This window comes from Hyaena hyaena, unplaced genomic scaffold (genome assembly GCF_003009895.1).
Source record: "Hyaena hyaena isolate Hyena2069 unplaced genomic scaffold, ASM300989v1 scaffold_463, whole genome shotgun sequence".
NCBI classification, from domain to species: Eukaryota; Metazoa; Chordata; class Mammalia; order Carnivora; family Hyaenidae; genus Hyaena; species Hyaena hyaena.
In genome coordinates, this window is record NW_024081094.1 from 1,328,718 (window position 1) to 1,347,673 (window position 18,956).

General features: G+C 38.2%; 1 protein-coding gene across 3 annotated transcripts in view; it reads right to left on the reverse strand.

Annotated features, from left to right (window-relative positions):
• The window catches only part of FANCL (FA complementation group L), a 94,010-nt gene extending 85,828 nt beyond the window's left edge, over positions 1-8,182 (reverse strand). For 2 of the 3 annotated variants that reach the window (XM_039253754.1, XM_039253753.1), the window contains exon 1: positions 7,367-7,506. In XM_039253754.1, the coding sequence (XP_039109685.1) occupies positions 7,367-7,462 (96 nt within the window). In that variant the 5' untranslated portion in view covers positions 7,463-7,506. Of the gene's footprint in view, positions 1-7,366 lie in introns of all 3 variants that reach the window. The other variant, XM_039253752.1, reaches the window with a different exon arrangement.
• Positions 8,183-18,956: the final 10,774 nt, after the last annotated feature.

The window sequence follows — 18,956 nt, forward strand, 5'->3', positions numbered from 1 at the left end:
AAGGACATCTGAATAAAGTACGGGTTTGAGTTAATAATTACATACCAACACTGGTTCATAAATTTTAACAAATGTACCACACTAATATAAGATGTTAACAAATCTACCCACTTGTGTAGATCAACCTACTTGTGTGGAGAAGGTAATAGTATATGCAAACTCCCTGTACCAACTGCTCAATTTTTCTGTGACTCTAAAACTGTCCTTAGAAACTAAAAGTCTTCTAATAAAAGAAGAAAATGGTTAAAAAGAATTGTTTAAAAGAAAATAACAGTGTATTGGGAGGATTACAAGATAAACAGAAATAAAACATATGACAAGAGCACAAAAGCCAAGTGATGAGAAAGAATACGTTGTAAGATTTTTATACTAGAAGAGAAGTGGTACACTGTAAGTAGATTATGATAAATTAAAGATGCATACTGTAAACCCTAGCTAAAAAAGAGACAAAAATGATATAGTTAATAAACCAATAGTGCATATAAAACAGAATCCTACTACTACTTTAAGTTAAATCATAACAAGCTTAAGATGTATACTTAAATCCTAAAGCAATAAATCAATGAGGAAAAAAAGCTAATAAGCTGAAAGAGGAGGTAAAATTTAATTATACTGTATAATCTATTACAAAATTCACAAAAATAGGAAAAGGATAACAAGGAAACACACTAAACAAATAGAAAACAAGTAGCAAGATAGATTTAAACCCAACCATATCAGTAATTACATTAAATGCAAATAGTCTAGGGGCACCTGGGTGGCTCAGTCAGTTAAGCTTCCAACTCTTGATTTTTAGCTCAGGTCATGATCTCACGGTCATGAACCCCATTTCGTTAGGTCAAGCTGTGCTTCAAGCTCTGTGCCAACAGTGCAGAGTCTGCTTGGGACTCTCCCTCTCTCTCAAAATAAGTAAATAAACATTTAAAAAAAAAAGTAAATGGTCTAAACACATTCAAGTAAAAAGCAGTGATTGTTAGATTACACGAAAAAGCAAGGTCCAAAAGAAATCCCATTTAAATATAATGGCACAAACAGGTATAAAATAAAGAATGGAAAAAGTCAACACTGATCAAAAGAAAGCTAGAGTCACTATACTAATATAAAAAAACAGAGATTCTAAGGCAAAGATTACAACATATAAAAAGGGTCATTTCACAGTCATAAAAAAAAAAGAAAAGAAAAAAATCAGTTCAAGAGTGCTTAACAATCCTAAAAGTTTATGTACCTAATAAAAGAACTTCAAAATAAATAAAGCAAAAACTGAAAATCAATGTAGAAATTGATCGATAATTATAGTAGGAGATTTCAATACTCTCTTTCATTAATAAAACAAGCAGATGGAAATTCAGTGACCATATAAAAACTCAAAAAGCATTATGAACCAACTATACCTGACATTACAGAATAATCCATGCAAGAGCGGCAGAATGCACATTCAAGTATAGACACAACATTTACCCATACAGGCCATAGTCTATGCCATAAAATAAGTCCCAAAATATTTAAAAGAATTTAAATCATACAAATTATGTTGTGACCAATATGGAACTAAATTATAAATCAGTATCAAAAAGAGATCTGGAAAATCCTCAAATATTTAGAAGGATGTACTGTTCTTCTAAGTAACCTATACAACAAAAAAGAAATTATTAAGTATTCTGAACTGGAAAAATGAAAATGAAAATACAACATACAAAAGTATGTCTTACATAGCTAAAGTAGCATCTGAAGAAAAATTTACAGTACTTAACATCTATATTATAAAACAAAAAAGTTCTCATTATTAAGCTAACCTCCCACTTGACAAAACTGGGAAACTTAAGAATAGAAAGCAATAAAACACAAGCACAAAGATAAGAAAAATCAGTAAAAATCAAAAGTAGGTTCTTTGAAGAGAACAATAAAGTTTGGGTTTTTTTTAAGTTTATTTTGGGAGAGTATGCAAGAAAGTTGGGGAAGGGAGGGAGAGATTGAGAGAGAATGAATCAGAAGCAGGCTCTGCATGGTCAGTGCAGAGCCCACTGGATGCAGGGCTTGAACCCACAAACCGTCAGGTCATGACCTGAGTCGAAATCAAGAATCAGACCCAAAATTAAGAGTCGGATGTTTAACCAAGTGAGCTACCCAGGTGCCCCAAGATCAAGAAAATTTATAAGCCTCTATCCAGTTATTTCTGCTTTTAAGAGACGGTACCTCATTTCTTTCCTTTTGAATATGGACTAGATTTAAGACTTGCTTCTAAAAAACTGAATAAAGTAGAAGTATGCGTTACCTTCCGAGGCCAGGGGGGAAAAGGTACTATGCAGCATTCTGCTTGATCTCTGCTGCAGCACCCAGGGGAAGCTAGCTGCCATGTTCTGGGACACTATGGAGATCTATGCAGTAAGGAACTGAGGCCTCCAGTCAAGAGCAGCAGAAAACAGAGGATTCCAATCAATAGCCATGTGAATGAGCTATCTTGGAAGCAAGTCTTTCAGCTCTAGTCAAACCTTAAGCGAACTGGCAAACTGGCTGACATCTTCACTGCAAGTTCATGAGAAACACTGATCGAGAACCATCTACCCAAGTAACCTTCAAATTCCTGATCCACAGCATATGTGATAATAAAACTTGTTCTAAGCCACGAAGACTTGGGATAGGTAGTTAGGCAGCAAAAGATAATCAATATAGGGAACATCATTATAGACCCTAAAAAGATTCACTAAAAGGATAATAATGGAATATTATAAAATAACATTTAAGCCAACAAATTCGAAAGTCTAAAGGAAAAGGACACAAACTGCCAAAGCTCACTCAAAAAAAAAAAAAAAGGAACAACCTAATAATAGAGAAAATATCTTCTTTAAATCACAGGGTTTATTCTCATACACACATACACATACAAAGGATCAGTAAGTTTCACACACTATAATTTTTACAAACATTACCTAATCACAAAAGAACCTGAAATAACAAAATTAAAAAATCAAAAAAAGACTTGAGAAAATGTTTTACTTTTCTATGAAATAACTCCTAGGTACAAGGGATCTACAAAGTAAACTTAAGTACTAAAACATGATGAAGAAGAAACACTGCAAGTCAGCATATACGAAGTACTATAGAAACAGTAAGAGGAAAATACAGAGCCATAAAAACTTGTATCAATACAAATGCACTCTCACAACCAAATAATGAAAGTAATGATTATAATCCATTAAACAAATTATTTTTAAAACCAACAGTCCCTTCTGATAAAAGTAAGTGGGGAAAAAGAGAAAGCTACTCCTTACAATAAAATGACAATAAAGAAAAACTAGTGAAGTTAAAAAAAATCATCATTTGGTGCAGCACCTAGGTGGCTGACTGAGCATCACTCTTGATTTCAGCTCAGGTCATGATCTCAAGGTTCATGGGTTCGAGCCCTGCATCTGGCTCTGTGCTGACAGTGCACAGACTGCCTGGGATTCCTTCTCTCTCTCTCTCTCTGGCCCTCCCTCACTCATGCACACACTGTCTTTCTCTCTCAAAAGAAATAAACTTTAAAAAAGAAAATGAAATCATCATTTATTTGGCAACCACCACAAAACTAACTGGTTCATTCAAGAGTCAATAGATGCTAAAGCTGGTGTGTGTACCTGCATGTTTGAGGCCTCAGAGTAGCTCTCTAGAAGTACTTCTGAATTACAAAATGAAAACCTGGCACAAGCCATCTAATCACCGGTGATTAGAGGTAACATCACCAAGGAGACCTGCTGACTTCACGTGCCCTGAAAACGACACAACATTCTATGTCATCTCTGCCAAAGTTACATGATCTAAATCTAATGATAAAGAAACATCAGTCAAACCCAAACTGAGAGACATTCTGCCTAATAACCAAACTGTATTCTTAATATCAAGCGTGGGGCATCTGGGTGGCTCAGTCAGTTAAGCGCCGGACCCTTGGTTTCAGCTCAAGTTATGATCTCACTCATGGTTTGGTGGGTTCTAGCCCGCATCAGACTCTGCACTGACAGTGTGGAGCCTGCTTGGGATTCTCTCTCTCTCCCCCCTTCCCTCCCTCTACCCCTCCCTGACTGACATGGTCTTTGTCTCTTTCAAAGCAAATAAATAAACTTTAAAAAAAATTATCAAGTTTGTTAAAAGCAAAGGGACCATGGAACCATTCCAGATTAAAGAGGTATGTCACCTAAATGTAATGTGAGATCTTTCAGGAGGCTGGAAAGGGCTACAGAATATGTAATTGCAAAATCAACAAAATTTGAATTTGGAGTCCAGATAATGGCATTACATCATGATTAAATTTCCAGTAACCATAGTTACTGTGGGTTTATATAAGTGTACCCTTGTTCTCATGAAATATATGCTGAAATATTTAAGAATAAAGAGGCACTATGTCTACAACCTAATCTCAAACTGTTCAGAAAAATAATGTATATATACCCATCCACATACATACTCAGAATAATAAATCAAATGGGGCAAAAGTAAAATGGTGAATCTAGGTAATCTTCATACATGCTTGTTATTGTAAGTTTGAAATTATATAAAAGACACACATTTTTAGACAAAAATCAGCTCCACCTAACAAAATAATGTTAAATTAGGTTGTTTAGGTTAAGACGCTGCTTAAGGCAGGTATCAATCAGAATGGTAGCAACAGCAAAGTCACAGGCAAATTTCATCTAATCTCAACTCTGATGTTTACCCATTTTCTAAGAGGCTTTAGTAGACAACACATTTAACACAAAGTACTTTCCTCAAAGTGCCTAAAAGGCGGGAAACATGGTTCCTGATAAAAACATAATTTAAGATCTCTTCAGTTGTTCTAAATGTTGTCTGAAAGTGAACCATGGTTTCACCTAAGTCATTCAAGACCGATACTTCCAACTGCAGAACGGAAAAATGAACTACTTTTACTCCCAAAATAATAATGAAATTCAACCTCTACTTTGTGATGATACCCATGAATTTGAAGGAAAATGAAAATATCCATATGTCTCCCTCTCTAACCTTCCTGTAATCACAGTGTATTTTGATTAGTTATACACTCAATATTCTGAGGGGTGGGTAAAAGTTTCCTTTAGCAAGTAAATTTGGGCACTCATTATTTTTGAGAGATAAACGTAAGCTTTGCGTAAACTTCAAAACACATGGTAATTCCAGGATATGGCCCTGATCTTCAAAAAGTATGTGTGCTGGTGGGGAAATGGCAGGTAAAGACTGTCTATCTTCTAGGCACAAACACCCAGTCCTAAAATAAATAAGTTAAGGGGATGTAACGTACAGCATGGCAACCAGAGTTAATACTATTGTGTATCTGAAAGCTGCTAAGAGACTAATCTTAAAAGTTCCCATTACAGCAAAAAATTCTACAGCTACATATGGCAAATCGGATGAACAACTAGACTGAACTGTGATCATTTCACAATACATACGTATACTGAATCATTATGTTGTACACCTGAAATATGTTGCATGTCATTTATAACTAAAAAAAAAAAACATGAAATATGCTTCTCTTTAAAGTAAAATAAATTATGAAGTTTTCAAATACCCAATACTCATTTTTGAAAGGTGAAACGATTCTCTTAATGACTATAATTAAGAGTTAAATTTTACCTCCATCCCATTAATTTAATACTGGCAATGTCTGTTTTGATGAAAATCGTTGAATGGAGCGTTAATCAAGGTAAGGTGGGGCAATGCAATTATTCATTTTCCTTTCAGAAAATAAAAATAATTCTGAAAATAGAAATTTTTATTCATCATGATACTTTTTTCCAAATTATCTGGTTAATCACTAAATTTTAAATTTATTATTATGACAAAATTGCATAATTTGCTTTTCTATAAAACTGAGTTCAAATAATCTTGCCTAAGACTCAAACCTATTTTCCCAGCAAATACAGTTCTCCTTCAATGTTGTTTAAATAAGACCACTTTGTTTCTTTCCTCTTCAGGAATTTCTCCTTATTTTGCAGAGCAAATCAAATCCTCTGGTTAGTCAGTCACTTGTTAAATTTTACAGCTAGAAGGTACCGCTGATAATTTAACCTATTCACGACCCATACTTTAAGTTGTGCAGGTGGTTAGGGCCCACTGCCTAGTTAAGCATCAGTCACTTAAGCATGACTCTTGATTTCAGCTCAGGTCATGATCTCACTGTTGATGAATTCAGAGCTGCACATCAGGCTTTGTGCTGAAAGCCTGGAGCCTGCTTGAGATTTTCTTTCTCTCTCTCTCTCTCTCTCTCTTTCCCCCGTTCGTGCTCCATCTCTCTCTCACTCTCCCTCTTTCTCTCAATAAACTTTAAAAACTTTTTTAAAATGTTGCAGGTCATGGTTCATTTGTGTGTGGTTTCACCAGTTTTTCCTTACACTGAATCCATTAATTTTAAAAGATTAAAACATGTGTGTGTGTGTGCGCGCGCGCGCGCTGATCAAGGAGGTGGTATCATGTTGAGTATAAAGGTAAGGGAGCGAAAATCTATATTCAAAATTCTACCCTAAGGGATCTTGGTGCAACACAGAGGAGCAAAATCCAGGGGTGGAATCACACAGCCTGGCTTTAAGACATTCTGGGGATCACGGGCAAGTAACTTAACCTCTCCACCTGCCCATGCCTTGATTTGCTCAACTACGAAGAGAGAAGGTTTTTTTTTCTATTCTGCCTCAAGGGGCTGAGCATTAGTGAAATCACGAAATTAGAAAGCGCTCTGTAAACTTCAAGATGTACACGTGTGTTACTATGTGCAATAAACTCCGCAAGAGAAGCCACTTGCACTCAGGAAAAGTAATTCTGTTGTCAAGATTCCGTACAAAATATCGGATGGATGTGTTCAGATACACACGACTTAGCTCAGAGTCAAACGGAGGTTTTCCTCAAAAAAAAAAAAAAGTACATATTTATATTATGGTCTGGAAAACGAACATAATTAGAACGGATTTCCTTGTGAACGGGCACCAGCCTTCGTGGGGCTTGGAGAGAGGGGATGGTGGTGGAATCGAGGTAGGCAAAAATTTGCAGAAAAACAAAACAAAACAAAAAACTCCACAGAGTTAAAACGTGGGACAGACAGAAAGTCAGGAAGCGGAGCGAGGGGGCGTGGCCCTCCACCCCGCCCCCCGCTCCAGGCGCGCGCGGTGGCCGCCGGCCGAGCCCCTGACTGCGACCCCGTCCCAGGCCCCGACGCGGTAGGGGGGGCCGGCTGCCAGCAACAGCGGCCACCCCCAGACCTCTAGACCCCGAGGAGCGGTCCCGCGCCGCCCTCCTCGACCCCCACTGGTCCGGCCGCTAACCGCTCCCGTAACTGACTTCCAGGGGCGGAGCTGCGCCGCGCGAGAGAAGGGCCCAGCTAGCGAGCGAGCAACAAGCGGGCGGGTACCTGAACCGAAATGAATCCTTCGTACACGGTTTTCGCCCGGTTCTGAGGCAGAAGCAGCGGGCACTGGCGCAACAGGCTCGCTTCCATCTCCGCCATAGCTGGCCGTTCGTGGAGCCGCCGGGGGTTTCTCCGCTCGCCGGGCTCCGCACATGCGCAGTCCCGCCAGAGCCCTGGTCGCCGAGGGGCGGAAGCTTGGGCTTTGGCGGGAAAAGGCCTCGAAGATTCCGCGCGAGGGGAAATGAAGATCTTGCGCCAATCCGGGCAGCTGGACTCAGGCCCAGCCACAGGAGATGCTCGGCGGGAGGCAGCATTGGCCCCAATAGGGGGCAGGAGGGAAGACTGTTCTCAGATTCACAAATGTAATTGAACAAGATCATTCCAGCTTTGATCGTCCCATATAACCCTTTTGGTAACTGTGTTTGATTTTACTGAAAGACTACGGCAACTCTGTGGAGTTGCATTTCTTCCCGCGTCAGATGATTTGTACAGCCTGGGTATTGTATTTCCTTTACCCTGAACCTGCTTCAACTAGCCTTCTTCACTGTAATCAGTCTGTTAACCTGTTCTACAGGGCCTTCTTTATGCCTTCAGCATACAGAAAAAATGCATTATTTTGTATGCATTACCCATTCAGTATATCATATGCAACATTGTAATTCTATGGTTTACCAAGTTTAGTTAGATACTATTTGAGAAGTGCACAATTGCATGTGTGTATGTGTGTGTGTGTATACACACTTATCTCCAGATATGAGTCAACACCTACTTGGCTTTGGTGCACTGCATTCACAAGTGTCTAAAAGTAAAACATGAGGAAAGATTGCTGATAAACTTGATGAGTCTAAGTTAATTTTTCTTTGATAACCCTTTCTATACATTTTTTAACTCAGGAACAGAGATTATCATTTCCTTTTACTGAGGGTTGATTAAATAAGAAGCTTATTACTATTTACCACAAAATTGTTTGATATCACAATCAGTATTCAATACATTGTATTTTTGAACCCTAGTATTTGCAAAACATCATGGTAATATGCCAAAGGCCATGTAAAGATGACTAAGATATACTCCCTCCCATCTTTATTGCCCTCAAAATGGAAATTGACTTCCTGAGGATTCTTAAAGTTTCACAACAATTATCACCATATTCTGGATACTTAGGGAAAAACAAGAATACAGCACTGGTGGTTAGGTATAAATTAAACTAAAGCAGTAATTCTGAAAATGTGTTCTAGAACCATCAGCATCAGTATTACCTGGGAAACACAAATTTTCACCCCTCTATCTCAGATCTAGGGAATCCCAAACCCTGGGAGTGAGGCCTAACCATGTGTGTTTTAACAAGCCCTCCAGGTGATTATGATGCATGCAAAGTTTGAGAACCTTCTTAGGGATATGCCCCTTCCCCCCTCAATTATGCAACTCATTCATTAAGGATGATACTGCATTCAACCATCACAATAATGTTAAACTATTTACACGGATGCCCAGGCTATAGCCTTGACTAGGGGTTCTCAAAGTGTGGTCCTTGGACCACAATCATCAGTATCATCTGGGGCCATGTCACCCCAGACCAATTGAATCTCTTCATTCTAGGAGACGAATTCAGCAAACTGTGCTTTAACAATCACATGTTTAACACCTCTGTGTTTTACAAGGGACTCTGATATAAGCCAAAATTTGAAAACCGTTACCTTAGACTTAGTGAAGTTATATTTTCACACCTGATTCTACTGTGAAGCCAGTTGAAAGTCATTGCACTAATCAAACGAATAATTGTCAAAGATTTCACACTTCCAACACCAGAGTTACCTAGCCACATAGAAGATATTTGCTATGTGAATAAACATTGTTTATAAGTGTCAAACCATTATTAAAGAGACATTCTTAATACAGAGATCATTTCAATTATAACAAGAGAAACTTTAAAGGAAAAAAAAGCTGCAAGATTAATTGCAATTTGTGTCCGATATTAGAGAACGGAAGTTTTTTTGGCTTTTCTATCATGGCCTCATGATCACTACTGTAGCCCTATCAATAGATAGAAGGCAATGATAGCTTTCACAGAGGTCCTTTGAACAAGTCTTATATCATATTGGCCATCCCATATGCAAAAGGTCTGGGAAACACAGTTTGGGGGTTTTTTGGCTAAATATATTGTTGGAATTCTGTTAGTAACAATAAAGGAGAGAATGGTGGAGATGGGCTGCTTTCCATTTCTGCAACACTGCAAAATTCACCTGCCCCCTCCAAGAAAAACAAAAAAGATTTTAACTTTATTGGCACCACATTATTAATGAAATGCATACTTTATGTGACAATTTTTCATGTATGTGTACTTCTAAAAGTATGATAGTATATTTTCCTGTATCTTCTTTTTTTCTCAAGATGATTTTTCCTTTCAAAGAGCTCTAAAATTTATATTTTGTTGACTAACTGGAGTGAACATCATTTATAAAAGTATTAAGGATTAGAAATCAATGAATAGAGGCTCCTAGGTGGCTCAGTTAGTTGAGCATCCGACATTTACTTTCAGCTCAGGTCATTATCCCAAGGTCGTGGGATAGAGCCCAGTATCGGACTCTCAGCTGAGCACTGAGTCGGCTTGACAGCTTGACTTTCTCTCCCTTTGTCCCTCTCCCTCAGTTGCACTCACTCACTCTCTCTCTCTAAAAAAAAGAAAAAGAAAGAAAAAGGAAGGAAGGAAGGAAGGAAGGAAAAAGAAAGAAAAAAAGAAATCAGATGAATAGGTAACATTATAAGCAATAAGGAACCAATTTTACATTTTGGAAACTTAGTGTAATCTACATAGTAATGAAAATATCCGGCAAATTGAATAAGGATGCCATGAAATCACAAGTATATTTTTCATCCAAAAATATACTTCAACTATGAAAAATAAATAAGATATGGTTGTGGTTTATCACATTCCTTTAAAGAAACCTTTGTTGATGGGGATAGGATTTGCTAAAATAGCAATTTCGTTTCTGTTCAGTGTTGCTTTTTTCTACAGACAAAAGAGAGCAAGTAAAGTTATATGACTTATCCATAATGTGGAAATAGCTGATTTTATAAAATTTTGAGAAATAACTAAATTAACAAAAATAAATTAAAATTCACACCAATTTTCAGAAGTTTAGAAGTAATTTTATACATATAAAGTCACTCCAAAGTAACAAAAACATTTTTAAAGTATCTTATTCAAAAAATTAGTTGGGGCGCCTGGGTGGCTTAGTCGGTTAAGCGTCCGACTTTCGCTTAGGTCATGATCTCGCGGTTCGTGGGTTCGAGCCCCGCGTCGGGCTCTGTGCTGACTGCCAGCTCAGAGCCTGGAGCCTGTTTCGGTCTGTGACTCCCTCTCTCTCTGACCCTCCCCTGCTCACGCTCTCTCTCTCTCTCTCTCTCCTAGAAATAAATCAAACCTTTAAAAAAAAAAAAAATTAGTAACACCTTTTTTATTCTGTGAAATCTTCTTTAAAGTTAATGTTAGCAAGTCTATGAGGAAACAGATATAATCATACATTGCTTATTATTATGTGTAATTTGCAAAATGTTTCTAAAAAGCAATTTACTTATATACAGCAGAAAACATAAAATCTATTTTCTTTTGAACAAGTACAACTTATGGGAGTATATCCCAAGAAGATAATCCAAAAATGTTTATAGAAATAAGAGGCAACTTAATGTCTAATAAGTTAGAAATGGTCAAGTTATATAAGATGATAGATGTCATTAAAATGCCATATGTAAGCGTGCAATATTGGTACATTAAAAGTGTATATGAAATCTTGAATGTGAAAAGGGTAAAACAATGTCAAGATAAAGCGAAGAAACTTACATAATCAGTTGATATTTTAAAGATAAAAGACCTTTCATTTATCCATGTAAAGCAAATTACTTAACAGTACCACGAATTTTTTTTTAATTTTTTTACATTTATTTATTCTTGAGAGACAGAGAGAGACAGAGTGGAAATGGGGTAGGGGCAGAGAGAGAAGGAGACACAGAATCCCAAGCAGGCTCCAGGCTCTGAGCAAGCCGTCAGCCCAGAGCCAGACGTGGGGCTCGAACCCATGAGCCCTGAGATCATGCCTTGAGCCGAAGTCGGATGCTCAACTGACTGAGCCACACAAGCACCCCTACCATGAATTTTTTAAAAGAAAGTATTAGCAAAGATTTTTATAAATGTAAATGCTATCCAACTTAAAATCATCTATCAAGTTAGAAGAAGCACAATATAATGAAAAGAGTCAAGAAACTTCAATTCAAATGCTTGGCTTTATATAAATCACCTTATGATCTCTAAGGTCCTTTGCAATTCTAAAAATGTATTTGTAAGAAGCAAATGGGCTCTGGGCACCTGGGTGGCTCAGTCACTTGAGTGCCCAACTCTTGATTTCAGCTCACGTCATGATCTCATAGTTCATAGAATGGAGCCCTGCATCGGGCTCTGTGCTGACAGCATGGAGCCTTCTTGGAACACTCTCTCTCTCTCTCTCTCTCTCTCTCAAATTAAATAAATAAATACTAAAATAAAATTTTAAAGTGAACAGACTCAAAAACAACTGGTATGGATTATCTGAAAATAAATCTGAAAATAAACATAACTTTAAAAATCTCATTCACATTGTAACTCCACTTAATAAGATTGTGTTCGTGAAATCTAATGTGGAATACTGACATTGGATATTTTTGCTGTTTTGTCAACAATTGATAAGATAGTTTAGTCTTGTTCACCTTTAGTTGGACAATAAATGCTTTCAGGAAATGATGTAGGAAAGTTATGAACCAGTTATTGCAGCAGGAGATGAAGTTGACCAGGTGACTGAATTGTAGCCAATGGAAAGTGGGTAGATCATAAAACTTTTCTGTGCATGATTCAACATTCTCTTTTCTTATTCACTGGCTTGAATCAAGGTATTGTAAAGACCTCAGGAATAGTGGAGGCATGAGATGGAAAGAAGCTGTGTTTGAAATGTCTTCCAACTGAGATGTGTGAGGGAGAAATAAGCTTTATTAAGACAATTGAAATTGGGGGATTCATGTGTTATACTAGCATACAGCATGTAACTAATGGTGTTACTCAATGGTGTTACTCTAATATGGTGGGTATCAAGTTGCTTTAGTATTTCGATTCTATTTGAACATCTAAAAAAAATGAAATAACAGCTTTATTATAAAAAGTCAAATATTTACAATATGCCAAAAATATATTCTTTGGATCCATTTAAACTTATTACAACAAATTTTAGATGTCAACAGAAATATCTGGAATGAAAAATTTAATCTGTGGTATTATGTGAGTGAAAATGTGTAAAGACCACCGCTCTGTGGCTTCACTATTATTCTCCTTAGGTAATTATTCCACTATTATTTTTCCATTTATTTACATGATAAAACTCTGGTGATATTATTCAGATTAAGAATCCACATTTATTTTTTTTTAAATAGTTTATTGTCAAATTAGTTTCCACGTAAGGAATCCACATTTAAACACATTCAATAAATCTGAAAAAAAACTACTATGGGACAAACATTTTATCTATCAGAGTTTTTTTTTAATTTTTTTTTAATGTTTTAATTATTTCTAGGAGAGAGAGAGAGACAGCATGAACAGGGGAGGGTCAGAGAGAGAGGGAGTCACAGACTGAAACAGGCTCCAGGCTCTGAGCTGGCAGTCAGCACAGAGCCTGACACAGGGCTCGAACCCACGAACCGCGAGATCATGACCTAAGCGAAAGTAGGACGCTTAACCGACTAAGCCACCCAAGCACCCCTATCAGAGTTTTTTTTTAATGCTGAACTTCTCTTTGAAAATATTTTCTTATCCTCCTTACACTTAGAAGTATAGGGCGCCTGGATGGCTCAGTTGGTTGAGCATCCAGCTTCGGCTCAGGTCATGATCTCACGGTTCGTGGGTTTGAGCCCCACATCAGGCTCTGTGCTGACAGCTAGCTCAGAGACTGGAGCCTGTTTCAGATGATTCTGTATCTCCCTCTCTCTCTGACCCTCTCCTGCTCATGCAGTCTCTGTCTCTGTCTCTGTCTCTCTTTCTCTCTCTCTCAGAAATAAATAAAATTAAAAATTAAAATAAAATTTAAAAATCTTAAGAAGTAGAGTAAAACTTAGTATCTTTAAGAATATCTGATACTAGGGGCACCTGGGTGGCTCAGTTGGTTAAGCGTCCGACTTCAGCTCAGGTCATGATCTCATCACTCATGGGTTTGAGCCCCACATTGAGCTCTGTGCTGACAGCTCAGGGCCAGGAGCCTGTTTCAGATTCTGTGTCTCCCTCTCTCTATGCCCCTCCCCAGCTCATGCTCTGTCTCTCTCTGTCTCAAAAATAAATAAACATTTAAAAAAAAATTTTTTAAAGAATATCTGGTACTATATACTAGTAACAAATTCCTACTGAATTTCAAAAACATTTGATTATACATAAATTTGCTCTTACCTTATCTTTTCTTATCCCATCAGGTTAGCTGAGCCTTTTGGGCTTGGTACATCTGTTGTCCTGGAAAAGATATGTTTAAATTAGATATTTGTTCAGGGTCACAAAGTCTGCCCTATTCCTGATGGTATTGATGTCCAAGAATAGTAGATCCAGGATTACAAGAAGTAGACTATGGGATTGCCACAGGAAGGTGTTTTGAGCCCTGTGGCCTTGGAAGAGCCAACACGTAAAATCTGCGACTCTAGGAACCATCAAGGGCACACTGGCAGAATTGAGCTCTGACAGAATAGCATTTCTCTCCCAAAGATCTATAGCAGCCTGAGTAGAGAGCTGTGTCAATAGCCAATATGTATTGCCTAAAGCAGTGATTTGTCCATTGGGAGCAATGTTGTCCCCCAGGAGATATTTGGCAATACTTGGAAACATTTTTATTGTCACAACCTGGGGTGGAGGATACTACTGGCATCTGATGGTTGGAAGCCAGGTCTGTTACTAAACATCCTACAATACATAAGATGGCCTCCCTCAACAAAGATTTTTCCAGACCAAAATGTCAAACATGCCAAGGTTGAGGAACTCTCTTCTATAGCAAGACTCCTCAGCAGCCAGGCTTCGTTACCAGCTTTACTTCCTAGAATCATCAGACTTTATACTCTTCCTACTTAGTGTATATATCAGCCCAAATTACATACATTGTTCAGTGCTAACAAACACTTCCAAAATCTCAGTCGCTGAACACACAATAAAGTTTATTTCTTGTTCATGCTACATTCCAACACAGATTGAAATGCTCGTCACACAGGGATCTAGGCTGATAAAGACTAGATCATTTCAACACATGCTTCCACAGCCACTACGACATAGGGATGAGATGGACAAATCAAATGCTTCTTCAATGAAGGGAAATGTCTCCTTTTTACTTACATTTCATTGTCCGAGCAGATAACATGGCTACTTACTTCTTCAAGGGAGCAGAAAAGTATACATTTGCTGTGTGTGTAAGAGGAGAACAAGGATACTTTTTTAACATCCATAATGACTATCACAGCATATCATCCTTATTACCCATTTTTAGACTGTGAAAACCTCTAGAACTATGGAAAATATGAGGTGGGGAACAAAAAGGGAAATGTTTTTTATTTCCCTAGTGTGGAATTTAAGATATACTCTAGGTAATCAATTGGAGAGAAAATAAGCGATCATATTTATGCTCAGTTTGTAGAGCAGTGCATTAAGGTCTCACTTTGAGACACACACACATATACACACACCACTACAAAATAATGGTGGTCAGGGCGCCTGGGTGGCTCAAGTCTGTTAAGTATCTGACTTCAGCTCAGGTCATGATCTCTCGGTTTATGACTTCGAGCCCCGCATCAGGTTCTGTGCTGACAGCTCAGAGCCTGGAGCTTGTTTCAGATTCTGCGTGTCCCTCTCTCTCTGCCCCTCCCTCGCTCGCATTCTGTCTCTCTCTGTCTCAAAAATAAATAAACATTAACAAAATAAAAATAAAAATAAAAAAATAATAATGGTGGTCAATTCCACCTTGCAGGGGTCAGGAAAGTTTTCAGAGTTGCCTTTAGCTTAGTTCTAAAACATGAATTAGGTGAAACAAATTTCTCCCACAAGAAAGTTGAATAACGGTTACAGAAATATTAAGAAGCTTAGAATGTTAAAGAAACTGCCTTGGGGTGCTTACAGGTAAAGGATGGAGAATGTCAAGATGTGATCTAAGCAAGTAGGAAAGACACACATCAGAAGGAGTCTCACATGGTGACAGTAAACATTTGGGCTTTATCGTAAAGGCAATTCAGAGCTTTTAGTGCGTTTTAATCCAGAAACTAATAGAGCTGATAGATTTAAATAATTTTTAAAATTTATTTATTTTGAGAAAAAGATAGTATAAGCAGGGGAGATGCAGAGAGAGGGAAAGAGAGAATTCCAAGCGGGTTCTGCACTGTCAGTAGAGAGCCGGACACGGGGCTCGAACTCATGAACCATGAGATCAGGACCTGAGCAAAAATCAAAGTTGGATGCTTAACCAGCTAAGCCACCCGGGCACCCCTGATAGATTTAACTTTTAGAATAATTTCTCAGACAGTCATGTGGAGCATGAATTAGAAAGGCAAAACTAGAGACAATAGATCAATTAGATCATTACCAAAGTCCAGAGAAGATCTTGAGGGAAAAGCTATGAGAAATAATATTAATGAGGCAGATATACTGCTCTCAGACCTCGTTTGGCTCTTTCTCCCATCCAGTTATAACAGTTTAGGGTGCCTTATTGCTCACTACCGGACCCTCTTCTCCATCTATCATCTCCCTTTAGTGATCTCATCCAATCTATGAATAGTCAATGTCAGCCATCTTCTGATAACTTCTAGATTTATCTTTCTCACACTAAGCTTCAGACTTGCATACCTAACTGCTATCTGAGATACCCACTTTAGATATGTAATTGCCATCTCAAACTATATCAAAAATGGATCTCCAGAAAATGACAATTTATAAGTCCTAAATAAATGATTGACTTAGGCAATAAGCATCAATAAGTGCCTAAACCATTATGTGAAAATTTATGGTGAAATAATCACATGATGCAAAAGTATCAACTTCGTGATGGCCGAATCAGGGCTATCCCCACGTGATAACTCTTTAGCTAGAAGCCGGGCACCCTTAATTATGTGCCAACTGATACACTATAATATAAGCCACAGCACCAATAATAGCTGACATGAATCTAATGGATGTAATATCTAGTTTACTGGTAAAACAGAGATAGAGGAGCAAGCTAAATAAAGTCAAGATGGAGTAATTGGGCAACTCTAGAATGTCAAACATACCACATGACAACTAAACCAATTTCTTTAGTCAGTAGCATGGGCAAAAAAAGGAGGGGTGGGCAGGAGGGGAAAAAAACTGTTCAATCAAAAAGAGACTAGGAAACATAATGCTCAAAGGCAATCTGAAACTGAATCGTGAGTACTGGGTCCCTGGATGAGCAAAGTCTTGATAATGGTAAAAACATCCAAGACTAGGAACAGGAAATTATTACTTCCAAAACTAGGAAGACTAGGAAGAGAAAATTATTACTCAGAATATAAAATGTGAAAGTGCAAGTTCTTGTGAAAACTTGATGTGAAAATGACCATAAACCAGTGGTTCTCAACCAAGGGCAATTTTGAGCCCCATGGGACATTTGGCAATATCTAGAAGGGAGGGAGTAGTGGGTGGAGGCTAAGAATGCTCCTCAAATCCCTACAAAGCACAAGACAGCCCTATTCAACAAAGAATGACCCAGCCCAAAATGTTAATAGTGCTGAGGTTAAGAAACCCCAAAATAGGTGATCAAATGTCTACACAAAAGAAGGCAGAGACCAGGGTTAATATGTTTACTTTGATCTTCGCACAGTTCCTGGTACATGGTAAGCAAAAAGATTTGATAATCCCTTTTCTATTGTATAAGCCTACAGATTCTTGGAAAATTGGGGGGAGAGGCAAAGAGGGAAATATTGTTTGGGGGCCGAAGCTTAGAAGACTGATCTTAGAAGGATTTATAAATGTACATCATGAGCATAAAGTGGTGCTAGAAACCTTGGAATGAATGAGAACTTCTGGAACAGTGAGCCTCAAACTGCACTGTGGCTCAAAATCACTTGCACAGTTTTGAGAAAATGCAGATGCTTGGTCTAAACCCATAGATTCTGATTTAAATGTCTGGGAGTAGAGGGTATAATAAGCATCATATTTTTTAAAAACCTCATATTATTTTAATGTGTAGCCAGTGTTGGAAAGCTAAGATTTTTTTTTCTGAACACAAATGAACTGTATTCATTATGAGGAGTTTATTCATAAAACATACTACATTCAGTGCAGTAGCTCAAAAAGTTTTAGCAGTTTTTCTGGGTTTGGCAAAGCACAAAGGAACCCACTGTTGGTTGCTTTTGGTAAAATAAAGGCTATAAAGTCCTTGGCACAACATAGAGGAAAGAATTTAAAGATTTTGTGAGGTAAGAAAGTAGATTAAATGGATCATGTGTCTTCTTTCCATATCCTGCCAGAGCCTGAAGACTCCTTTCCCTTGCCAATAGAACAGAGCAAAAAAAAGAAATACCCAAATATTTAAAAGCACTTTTCTGGCTTTTATTTTTTATTTTTATTTTTGTCTGAGCTCAGAATGCTGGTGGGGAGAGCTACAATAAAAATGGTATTCCAATCTCAGGGGATCTCAGTGAGAAGCCAGCTGAGGCCTGGCCCAGGTGATGACTGCTAACAGTCTGAAGCAAAGTGGGTATTGTTTTAATAGCCAGATGCTATACCCGGGGACCAGGGAATGGCTGCAGTAGCAGAAATCTCTGGCTGTGGTTAATTAATCATGGGTCCCCAGGAATGAAATAGAAAGACAGCCAATTAAGGTGTGTCTTGATTTATATAATCAAAGCTATTCTAGGTCTGGTGAACAGAGGCCTTACTGGAGCCGGTGTGCTAGAGAATTCTGGGTTCACAGACCCAGCATCACCCAATGAAGGGGAGGCTAGTTCCTATGAGGAAAAGATCCTGCTGTAAGCTTTTGCCTTGTCTTTTCTAATGGGTCTGGCCCCATTAATCTGAATACTTGTGCATTGAGAAAAGGGAAATACTTAAACTCGAGAAATATTGAATATTGACTCAAAGTTGTCACACTTCCTGGGGACCTGTAATTCTACTATAGTCAGTTGGTGAGGGTTTGGGATCCTTATGGAGCCTACATGATAAGTGGAGTTCTGCCCTGAGTTTTTTTCATGGTAGGCAAAGTGGGGTTCCCAAAACCATCTTGGGGTCATTTTCTCAGATCCTGAGGGAATTGCTGGAATGGATATTTTGGCGAACCAGCAGAACCCCCACACAGTTTCCTACACTTATAAAGTAAGGGCTATCGTTTTGGGTACTCCAAGTGGGGGCCATTTGGCACTCTCCTTCCCTGCCAAAACAGAACGACAGGAGCACTACAACCCCGGAGGCTGCTTCCTGAAAGGTGAAGATTTGGCGATTAATTCAATAGGCTGGTTTGGCCTTTGCAATCCCATGAGTCATGGAGAATAACAGATTATTGAAAACAAAACCAGGTGAGACTCCAGTTGTGGCTGCTATTCTGAT